The 12,121-nt window shown below is 44.7% G+C and overlaps 1 protein-coding gene across 2 annotated transcripts in view; it reads right to left on the bottom strand.

Moving 5' to 3' along the window:
* Positions 1 to 12,121, bottom strand: part of Plpp3 (phospholipid phosphatase 3) — a 79,068-nt gene that overhangs the window by 36,733 nt on the left and 30,214 nt on the right. For both annotated transcript variants that reach the window (XM_031378037.1, XM_031378038.1), the window contains exon 2: positions 4,836 to 4,993. In XM_031378037.1, coding sequence (XP_031233897.1) covers positions 4,836 to 4,993 — 158 coding nt within the window. The remainder of the gene's footprint in view (positions 1 to 4,835; positions 4,994 to 12,121) is intronic.

Raw genomic sequence — 12,121 nt, 5'->3', positions numbered from 1 at the left:
AAGATTGTGCTGCAGAAGAATCCGTTTGTGCTGCGTTTTTCCTGCCGGCGGGAAATAGCGCGCAGCAAAACCGCAGAGGCCAGTGGAGGTGTTACGACTTTGCCTTGGTTGTAGGATCAAGACGATTGCTCTAACTTAAGCCAGTCATACGGAACTCACTGATTATCCTTGAGCCTCAGTTGTCTCAGCTCTCGATGTTCATTCTTCCCAGGATGACTACCAGGGGCCAATAGGAGAGGATGCACAGGAAAGCTACCCCACAGACAACATATCACTGCAGAAAAGAAAGTGTGGATCGTAGTGCTCACACACGGGAGAGGGCACCTGATGTAAAGGCCAAAATAAGCCCAGGGAGTTAATGACTGGCCATCCCCACCTCAACAGTCAGATAGTGCCAACCTGTGAGTTTCTTTGGGAGGAATACTTTTGCACAGCTGGGTCTCTGAGGGGAAGTAGCATGCTTAAGGCCTGTAGAGAGGGAGGGTGGCCTACGACATTCCCGTGCATCGATTCCTACATAAAAACAATCTATGTGAACCCATCTTGGGGTGTGAGCTTGGCAGGCACTGAGCTCATGTTTATTGAACAGGACAATGAACATTTGGGAGCCATATTAAGACCTTTCCCCCTATTATACTTGATGGGGCAGTGCAAGGCTCTGTTGAAGGAGAGAAAGCTAGATAGGACGTGGGGTTTTACTGTTGTTCTTACCCTGGCTGCTGCTAGAGTCATTAAGTCTTTTCAAGGCAGGGTAGCAACTATTGCTGTGCGGACCTGGAAGGAATTCTTATTATGCTATAATTCCAGAATCTGATACACATCTGAAAAAGAGGTCAAAATGACGAGAGTTTTTCCATAGGTCCTGCCTCGGAAAGATGTCTGCTTTCTCTACAACCTCTAACAACTTGCATCTCGAAGTCACCCTGACTCCCTCCATCACCATTCCATTCCTTTGTGTGGCATCTGGGCAAGCTGGACCAAGGGCATGCAAATCAGTCAAGGCTTCTCTCATGGTTTGCAACAGGCCTGACATTGAGCAGAAGGTCCAGGGCGGTTACGCAGCAAGCTGATTTTCAGTTCTGCAACCTGCTCCTTTGCATGGCTGTCCCTCGGGCTCTCTGGTCAGAAGCTGGATTCTTGGTGAAGGCAGCCAGCCTCATGGGGCCGTCAAGCTGGGAGAGTGGGAAATGTAGCCTGCTGCTGCTGTCTACAGCTTATATACCTTTTCCAGAACTGATCATACCAAAGAGAGTTTTTCATCTGCCTCTGAGGTCTTCACTGAACTTTTCTCCAGGAGCATTCTTGGCATTAGGGCAAGCAAGTAGGCAGGCAGGCTAGTAGACCACGATAGGTGACAGGAGCACACATGACACATGTGCCTCTGGCTGAAATGCATTGGCAGCTGGAGCAGGTGGTAGAAGTCCTATTGCAAAGAGGAGTGAGAAGCCAGGGGCCTCGGATCTAATTACTTAGTGACATGAAGAAAGTGGGAATTCTCCTGACTCCTGGCTAAGTCATGTCACCACACTCTGTCACTATGTCCTCATCTGTAATAAAGGCAGCTAACATTTATTGAGTAAACTTTACGATGTTTGGCACTGAGTCTCTCTCTCTCTCTCTCTCTCTCTCTCTCTCTCTCTCTCTCTCTCTCTCTGTGTGTGTGTGTGTGTGTGTGTATCTCATTTCAAACCCTTAGCAAACACGACTACTTACATACTCTTCCCACTTAACAGATGAATCTACTGAGGCACATCAACTTGCAACCTGCCCCACAGCAGAGGAACTTGCAATGTGAACCAGAGCTTATACCTTTCTTTATGTAGCTCTTGACCAGGACAGTTATTGCTATGTATTTTTTTTCTAGAATTTTTTACATTATTATTTTACTATTGGCAGAGGAGGTTGCACCATATACCACATTGACCATATGGAGTTTAGGCCAAAGGAAAACTTTCTGGGATTGATTCTTTCCTTCCACCTTTAGGTGGGTTCCAGGAATCAAACTCATATTGCACAGCAAGCCCTTCCACTTGCTGACCCATCTCATCCACCCTGCTGTGGATCTTTCTTGGTGTATCTCTGAACCATACAATGGCTTGATTGAAACCTATTTGGCTGACACCATTGCTTATCCTATATGGAAGAGTCCAGCCACAGGACTGTTTCAAGAAAATCTGGGTATCTAGGGAAAGCACCAAGGTGACATTAGTAAAGGGACAGGACGAGGAAGCAGCCAAGAGCAGGTGTGAAAAGAAACTAGGAATGTTGCATTCAGCAGGAGCGGAACTGCTGACTGGGACTTAGGGAGGAGGGAAGAGCCTCTAGACAGCCTCTTTAACATTTCCTTAACCCATCCTGGGGCCTGGGAGAAGCCAGGGAATGTGCCTAGGCACAAGGCTGTACACACTTCATCTAGCGAACTTTACAGGTGTTTGACTTCAATGACAACTCTTTTGAGGAACTCTGAACACAGTTCTGATTTTATAGACGAGGAAACGGATGGTTACTGATACCAATCTTTCATTTGATTCACATCGGAAAGGTGTTTAATTCACTTTCTACTGTGTGCCTGCCAGCAGCCCCATGGCATGCTGGGAATAACACCTGGTACAATGCCCGAACAGCATGTGATGTACCTGTCCTGGACCTGTTCTTATCACAAGACTCCTAGATTATAATGTGTTCTCTTAAAGAATTCCATTAGCCAATCTCCCGGCTGTCAAGAACACCTGTTCAAACCTCAGCAAGAGATACTCTATAATTATCTGCCTTCCACAACAAATGCCCTTTTCAGGAAAAGCCTTTCTTCCAGGAGAACTCACTCCCCACAACCATCAATTTGGAGCAATAGTAAATTGGACCTTGTATTTTTCAGCTTTTGAACAGAGATCCTTAGTGTACCCTCCCAAGCTACTAGTCTGCCAAATGGGCTGTTTTTCTTTTAAAGATTGGAAAGAATTCTACGAGCTCTCCTTGGTATTGCCCAAACTCAAACTGCTGATTGTGTGTCTGGCTTATGGTGAGAGAGAGAGAGAGAGAGAGAGAGAGAGAGAGAGAGAGAGAGAGAGAGAGAGAGAGAGAGAGAGAGAGAGAGAGACTAAAGAGGGGAGGGGTCCTCTTTTCAAACCAGAGTTGCGAGTCACAAGAAAAACTTGTGTGACCAGTATCTTACCTGTCACAACCCAGACCAGGCCAGATAAGTTAACTGCCAATCCTCTGGAAAGGTTAGCCATCCTGAAATGCATGCCTGAAAGCTGGGAAAGGGGCTTTGAAATCAGCCAGGCCTAGTGAACCCCAGGCCTTACTAGCTATAGGCTCTGAGTGTGTCTGTTATTGAATCTGCACAATGGGGATGGCACCACAAGGCTCCATCTTCAAGCTAAGCTCCACAGGAGAGCAATTTGAGTTCGTGACTCCTTGCAAAAGCGAAAATGCCTTTTCGCCCCACTGCAGGAGTTCAAGGGCAGAGGATGAATGTAGAAAATGCCGGAGGAGTAGGCGGTTGTAAAAATGTAAACTCCACAAATCATTCTACTGGCTTTCAAAGAATTACCCTTCCGGGTCTCCAGTCTTAAGTCTCAAAGGGACACACTAAAAGAGGGTAGGGCCCAGGTGGACCACGCCCAAATTCTCAGGAGCTAAGTTAGTACTGCTCAAAGAATTTCTGGACCTTGTCACAGTCCATGTGTGGCACATTTCTGCAGTATTGTTCACGGGGGCTATCCTTTAAGGGAAGCACATAACAGGCTGGACTTTATACTTACCCCAGTAGCCTGTTCAGCAATTAAGAGTTTTAATACAGTTTTTAATAATTCAGCAATTAAGTACTTTAATACTCACTGTGATGCTAGTTCTATGTTAACTTGACACAAGCTAGAGTCATTTGAGAAAAGGAAACCTCAATGGGCCCGTGGGCACGCCTGTGGGGTACTTTTTAAATTGATGACACATGCAGGAGGCTCTGCTCACTATGGGCTGGTGGTCCTAGGTGCTAAAAGAAAGCTAGCTGAACAAGCCAGCAAGCAGCATTTCTCCATGGTCTCTGCTTCAGTTCCTGCTTCCAGGTTTCTGCCCTGTCGTTTCTCAAAATTGGACTGCTACCTGGAAATATAAACTGAAATAATAAACCCTTTCCTCTCCAAGTTGCTTTTGGACATGGTGTTTACCACAGCAAATAGACACTCTTAGTCTTTTACACTCTATTGTGACACCATGAAACGACACACATCCTCGGTTTTAAAGATGCGGGCTTGCTAGTAGAGGGTGGGGTCTGGATCGAATGCTCGGAATTCCAAGTCCTATTTATCTTACCGCCATAGCCACAGGGCCAGAAAACGAAACAGTAGGCTAGAAAACTGTGAGGACATTGTCACTGCTACTGCGGCTCAGCAAAGGTGAGGCAAGACCACAGAAAACACCTTGGCTAGTGGATGACGATGGGACTTAGCCTTCTAGCACAGCGGCTTTAAGAGATCAGACGATGGCGAAAGAGATGTCTCAGCGCTAATCTCAACTCTACCATTTAGATTAACTAAGTCTTACTCTATGGACATTAGAAGAGAAAAAAACCAACATCTAAACTCCATTAGATTGTTGTGAAGACAGCACATGTTAAATAGTATAGAAAGGTGTTGCTAAATGTTCAGACAGTTATCTCCTAGTAGATGTGGACTTTTGGAAATAGTGTTAACTGCAAAAGACAAAACGATACTGAATGAAGTTCTCTTTTGTGGCCATCTCTTTTGGCTGGCTGCAAATATCAGTTGGCTTGGCTATTTGGCAGTACAACACGGGAGGAAGTCAGATCAGTATGGCAGAGGCCAGGGGATACTTACCGCCAGGATGGCAATGACGATCCCCACTGCACAGAGCACAGCGTCGTTTATAGTCTCACTGACTTTCAGGGGATACTTGATGCTCTCATCATTGCAGTAAAACCCTCGGTGATAAGGCTTAATGGTGCTTGTCTCGATGATGAGGAAGGGCAGAGCCGCTGGAAATACACACATGGCGGAAGGGGAGAGAAAAGAGAAGATATTAGTGCAAAGGAGCCGAAGGGGAACATCTTACAGCAGCGGCTAGCCCAAGTATCAGATGGAAATAACTTATGAAATTCCTACATTTGTGGTGTTTTTCTCAGTATTCTGCAGCTTCAGTCTGTGGTGCTTCACTACAGGAGCCCCTATCTCCCCTTTCATTGCCCCAGAGAAAATGGCATTGTTCTCTTGTTTTTTAGCAAAGCACTCAAAGAGGTAGTTCAAGAGTAGGGGCGTAGGTGGGGTGTGTGGGGTGGGGTGTATGTGTGTGTGTGTTTGGGGTCTTCCATAGCTCTACCATACCCTGATAAAAATTAATACCAGATCTTTAAGAATAACTAATAAAACCCAAGGCTAATGATATTCAGTTAGGTGTCCAGATCGACCTCTCTGGGGCCCTTATCTCTGCTCTGAGAAGCTCATCCGAAGACCATATTCCACGCAGTTGTGCGGGGATCAGAGTCAGACAACTTGGAGTTGAGTCCCAGATCCACCAGCTCCTAGCCATGGAGCCATGGCTCCTGTTCTCAGTCCAACTCTCATCTCAGGCATCTCACGGGAAATGCGTGTGATGAGCTGTACTTTTCTGTACATAAAGCCTCTTTTTAAAGGGGCTGGCTCAATAGATGCCATTTCCAAGTCTTTTCCCTCATTATTCCGAGTCATATATTGAACTCAGCCCTTCCATCTGATACCCCAGGTCAGAGGCCGAGGGCACAGGAAGCACCAGGTGGATCTTAAAGCGGTGACTGGTTATCAGTGGCCTATTAGTTCCATTCTCTCAGAAGTCACTGCTATTAGATTTTACCAGGTGCTCAGACATTCCTCAAAGCCTGGAAACAAAGAGCAAATGTCCACTGTAAGTCTCGCATGGATACTATAGTCGTCTCCTACTGGGGAGCTTGTTGTTTCCAAACAGAGTCCCATTGCGTAGCCCCGGCTGTTCTGGAACTCACAGAGATCCACCTGCCTCTGCCTCCCGAGTGCTGGGATCAAAGGCGTGGGCCATTATACCTGGCTGATTTACTTCTTGAAAGGCTCTGCCATGACAGCATGTTATTGCCCTGCTAAAGTGCCACTGATGGCTCTCCCTTGCAAGAGTAACTAACATAAAGCCTCTAACCCTGACCCAAGGCATGTCCCAGATCAGAACCTTTCTCCTCCAGCCTCTGGCTCTGACAGTCCTCTGGACACCAAGGTGACGTGTACAGGGTCTGGCTCACACAGATCCTGACTGAGACTGACAAAGGATCATGTGCTTGTGTACTGAACGTTACAATAAACTAGAGAGGTCACTATAAAGCCTCCTTTAAGCACTACGCCCTCCTTCTTCAAGGGGGAAAAAAAAATCAAGAGGAATCTTTCATTCTTTTAGAGCTTAACATCAACCACTCTAAGGGCCTAAATCCTTAATTTAACATTGCAAATTGGTTTCATCCAAATGTGAAATTCATTTGGAGTTGGGGGCGGGGGATATAGGCAGGGACCAAAATAAGCAGTTGTTTAAAAAGTAAAATTCTCTTTTCATTTTTTAAAAATTATATTCATGTCACATTGCTCAAAGCCCCAGGCTGCCTCTAAAAAAGAAAAAACAGTACCCATGAACTGCACAATTTTTCAATTACTTTGGTCCCGACCAGCAGCGATAAAAAACACTAGCTTTCCAAAAAAGTGTATTTATGCATCACAGTGCATACACACATGGATTTATTTGGTTTTATTCTTTGGATTTATTTGAATTCTACGGCTATTTATTTTGTGACCCCTAACTGCTTCCTGCTAGAACAACAATTTACTTTATCAAATTCATACTAGTGCTTTGAAAAGAACAGCAATACACCACAGTATCGGGCCTGACCTTCTCAAAGTAAACACAGAGGGGCCCGGAAAGGCAATAACCATTAACTTCTGAAACACTCCCTGCCTTGGAGTAGAGGGGGTGGGGAGGCAGAGGAGAAGTGTGCAGGCGGAGTAGTGACAGAACTCAGCTGATGTTCTGGGGTTGGGCCTAGGAGAGATATCATACGGGGCTCAGCCCATTTTTACTCTATGGCCTAGAGACTTTGAAATAGGACCAAGTTGGCTATGAAGAGGGGCCGAGAAGCCAGAAACTGATATTATAGCATAATTTTAGAACTCCATGCGTGGTGATGATGAGACGCTGCTAGGCTGAGCTGTGGCCTCCGAGATGCTTGGGAGCCAAAGTGTTGCTAAGAAAACCCTCAGGGTAGGAGCAGACTCTGGGCGCCTGACATTTGTGGCTCCAGCATCTATATTCAATAGTATTCACATGATAGGCCTGTAAAACACATGTTTCTGAGGACAAGACATGCATAAAAGCACTCTGGAGTTAGACAGGGCTACGCGCATGATCTCGGGGTTGCTGTTCTGTTTGAGCAGGTTTTTTTTCCACATCTTCAAGAGTCCCTTTCTCATCTGCTGAGAAGAATGAAGTTTAACTTCAGTTTTACTGGAATGATGGAATAAATTGATGTGTTCGTTCATTCACTGAACAAGTATGTATTGATTTTTAACTTACGTAGTTTGGTCTAGAAATACAAGAGTACCCAGACGTTGCCCTCGAGGGGTTTCCAGACCAGTCAGGGAAGACACACACACACAGACACACAGACACACACACATACACACACACATACACAAAGAGTATATCAGTCTAGGAAGACTTGACTGAAAGAAATTCAAAGCAGTACACTGGGCAATAACAGCGCAGAGTCTAAGACACAATGCAGACAAGTGATGTCAAAAGGAGAAAAGGGCCTGAGGAGATGGCTCAGAAAGGAAAGCCAACGGCCTAGTTCTTCTGCCCTCTGTCTGGCTGGGAACAACACAGATAGATGCTTTATTTGCCTGCGGCTTGGGGAGGGTTTCCGCTTCTGATTATATGGGTGCTGACTAGAAACAGACAAGAAGTTTAGATTCTGTTTATTTTCTTGAAAGGCGTGGAGATATCATTTAGAAAACCCAATGGCCTTTTCTATCTCCCTTACAAACTTGTGGTATTTACTGAGGGTGATGCCAGTCAAATCTTGACTTTGCTCCAGAAAGAGTTGACGGAAACGGAGACTCCCTGAGCCGGACAGCTAGTTCTTAAGGCAGGAGACCACGCTTTTCTTTTTGACAGGAGAGCAAGGAGAGGAAGAGAAGGTGGTATCCTTTCCATAGCAAGGCATAGGTTCCCTTCACTGCCACTCTTTTTATCATCTTCTATTGTCTTCATTTAGCCTCAAGCAAACAAAGACCCAGCACCAGAGGGCAAGATGTTAGACATATAGCCTCTGCCCTGGAACAAAGTTCACGTGGTTAAGGAGTCACAAAACCAAGAGTGCCAAAATATTAGGAGTGCCATGGCTGAGGCTTGTGTAGAAAGGGCACTGAGAAAACAAAACTCCTCTACGGAGCACTAGAGGAGTCCTGCAAGGGATGGAGACTTGAGCTGACCTTGCATGAGCCGGAGAAGCTTTTGGGTCCTACAGACCATGTACACCTCTAAAGACGCACTGCAAATTAAGGATTCCAGGCCTGGCAATTACAAAGCCTGGTAATTACAATTAGTGCAGAATACAATTTCCAACTTTGCTATAGTCAGGGAAAGATAGCCAAACAATGAACAGAAGAAAGAGAAACACAGCACAAAGGCTAATAATGATAGTTAGCGTTTCCTGAACAAGCATTATGTGCCCACACTTGAGGATTCCCACGCACATCATTGTTGTCTAACAACCTAGTTACTTACTGACCGAGCTATGGAGATAAAAAGAGGCTAAGTCTCAACCTCCAAGGGGCCCAAAGGCCAAACACAGAGAAGGAGTAAGTAAAGCCACCCTTTGGTTCAAAGAGATTAAAGTGATTTAGCGGAGTCACTCTGTAAGTTAATGGTGAAGCTGGATGGAGTTCAAATGACCTACCTAAATCTTGGGTGCTTTCTAGAGTGAGTCACTTAAAACAGAAGCACCCATGTGTATGAACAAATGAAGCGAAGCTCCCTCAGTAACTCCCATGCCTCTGTAAGGGGGGAAAAAAAGAATAAAAGAAAGGCTTTAGAGCTGTTTAGACAGCCCTTCTAGCTAATGCTCTCCCAGCTACCACATGCCACACACACACTAATTAGATACACACGTCTAATTCAATCAAAGATCTGAAGCCAATATCCCAGAATTTAGATTTATTGATAATAAAATGTGTATTATGAGCTCTCTGCAGCAAATCAGAGCCAGAAGAGAGAGAATAATCTAAAGTGTCTAGACCCAGGCTCAAGCCTCTCTCCTCCTTTTAATCAAGGATCAATTAACTTCCCCTACCTCTAGGGGCTTCGCGGGATGTGTAGGCTGCAGAGGAGGCGAAATCTGAACTCAGTGACAAACACTTTTAATGGGCAGAAAATCAAAGCACGAAGAAAGGCCGCTGTGTTGGGTTCAGGCCTTTGAAACTTCACTGGCTTTGAAAAACTAACACTTGGTCAGGTTGGGTGGTTTGGGGGTGGGGTGTAAAAAAAACACAGGATAAGTTTTCATGGCCCACCCATTGACCAAGTCATGTGGGAAGTGTTACCAGAGTGACCCAGCCCCAGAGCCAACTCCCCGCAGCCATGGCTTCGTATCTGCACAAAATTAAACACAGCTACCTCTCTCAAAGTGCTTTTTAGAAGCTCTTGGTGAGGAAGGGTGAGCAGAGCAGGAGGATAAAGGTGAAGTGATTGAGCTTCTCTGCAGGCCCAAAAATCACAATCCGAGGACAATTTTGTCTTTGAGATGCCTCTCTCTAGTCTGGCCCGGTTTTCCCCTTCACTAGATCTGTACTTATCTTTACTTGATCTTAGTCAAAAGGCTAAGAAGTGGCTGGAGTTATTTTCAAATAAGCAAAGCCTAGGGTCTGTGGGAGTAATAATTAAAGCAACATCCGCTGAGCGCCTACGTGCTTACTAGCAAAATGATACAAGACACACAACACAGGCACAGGCACAGGCATTGGCAAGGCACAGCTGCCGAGGCCAGGCAGTTACCAGGACTCTCTGGTGGGAGCTTTGTGAACCTTACTGATAGGATAGTGTTACAAGTAGGTGCTGTTCAAACCACATACAAATGAAAACACTGAGGAGCAGAAAAGCCAAGCAACCTCACTCAAGTGCAGAGCAAAGATGCTCTTCTGGACCAGGTATCAGCGCTACAGCCAGAAGGCGCTGAGTTCTCCTTGAAAGGGTTTAGAGTCCAGTTTGCGATCTATTTAATGTCTACAATAACTTTGAAAATGTGTGTGTGTGGTTGCTGCTGTTGTTGTCATTTCCCTTTGTACTCAACAGAAAATTGAAGACAGAAGTTTTGTATTCTCCAAGGTTTCTGAGTACATCAACAGGTCACTGGGATTAGAACCCAGCTCTCTCTTCTGGTTTATATTTTCTTTCTCCCTGACCTGACCCTTCTGTATAAATGTACTCCCTGTTAAAATATGACTAAGTAAAATCACTTAAGGTCAGAAGAGTCAACCCAACAACTACTTAGAGGTTCAAAATACAAATATTTATGTTGCCAGTAAGTGACAGTATTTCTATTTAAAGTAATTAATTGCTACTGGTCTTAGAAGTGCGCAAACGTTCTTTGGTTTATAATGTTTGTCCAGATTTTTAGACTGGACACAATCCAGATGAACGGAATCTAAGTTTACTATGAAGGCGTTTCTTCAGCTTTGAAACAAGCTCCATAGAAAACACTTGCAGTTGGCTGGTGTGAACAGGCAGTATTCCGGGGTCAGAGGCTTCCCTTGACAAATGCTCATTCTTCGGGACTGGAAAGTTCAGGCCTAAATGGAGAAACTCATGACAGGTAGAGTCCTGCTGCTTATTTCCTGAGCTCAAGTCCAAAGTCTCTTGCTTAGGTAAACAGAAAAGAAAGGATAGTTCCCTGAGAACTAGACACTGTTGGGACCAGGGTCTACTGTGGTGGTGCGCTGTGTTTCAGTTTCCCATTCTCAGGAAGTCTGGGGTCCCATGGCAAAGAGAAACCTGTCTGTGGTCTAGTCCTGGGTATTAAAGAGAACTCTGGATGCCTTTATTCGAAAGTGCTGACAGTGAAATCTTGACTAGTTTTCAGTGCTCCATATGGAACTCAGGGCCTTAAACATGCATGGTAAGTAAGCGCTCATTACAAAGCATCAAGCCTCTCAAATCATAGACTAATTAATATCAGTCTTCAAAGATTCAACTCTGGCTGTTTGGTCTTTCTTGACAGACTCTTTGCAGAACTTTATTATTATTATTATTATTATTATTATTATTATTATTATTATTATTATTATATTTTATTTTTAAGAGTGTCTGTTGAACAAGAAGATATCCCTGTGCCACAGCACACATGTCAAAGGACAAACATGAGTCAAGTTCCTCTTTTCACTGTAGGTATGGGGATAGAAAAAACTCAAGTCATCAGGCTTATGAGGCAAATGCCATCTCACGAGCCCCTTCAAAAAGCTGTCACATACACCTACAAATAAAACAAACCAGCAGCCATAGTCTGCACCTTTCATTGAAAGACCTAGAGCGCTTCTGCCAACATTAAAAATATATTCCACGAACAAGATCCTTCTCTGCAGTAAAATGCAATGGCCAGCGCCTATAGGTCTTACCATCTCTTCACCTTGGGTGAAACAGTCATTTCCCAAGACCTCTTTCTTCTCTTTTAGCCCCTTTTAAATATGGACAAGGATAAATTTGCATTCGCTGGGCATCTGTTATGTTCCAGGAGCTTCAGATAATATAAATCTGTTAATATAACAGACTTAAGTTTCAAAACCACCACTTCGATCACTAGTACATAGTCATTATAGTCAAGGATCACAGAGGCTATAATTTGTCCCTGTCCACTTGACTGATAAGAGAAATAAGCAGGACACAAGGCAGAACCATCTAGCCCAAAGTCCATGTGAAGATGGAGCCAGACAGACTTTCTTGCTGAATGTAACATGAACAATGCCTAGGTAGACATTTGTGCACTAGAAAGTCAACTACGCCAGGTGGTGGTGGCGCACGCCTTTAATCCCAGCACTTGGGAGGCAGAGGCAGGTAGATTTCTGAG

Source organism: Mastomys coucha, unplaced genomic scaffold, assembly GCF_008632895.1.
Source record: "Mastomys coucha isolate ucsf_1 unplaced genomic scaffold, UCSF_Mcou_1 pScaffold18, whole genome shotgun sequence".
In the NCBI taxonomy this organism is placed as follows: Eukaryota; Metazoa; Chordata; class Mammalia; order Rodentia; family Muridae; genus Mastomys; species Mastomys coucha.
Note: the sequence above shows the minus strand (reverse complement) of the source record. Positions and strands in the feature narration are given on the sequence as shown.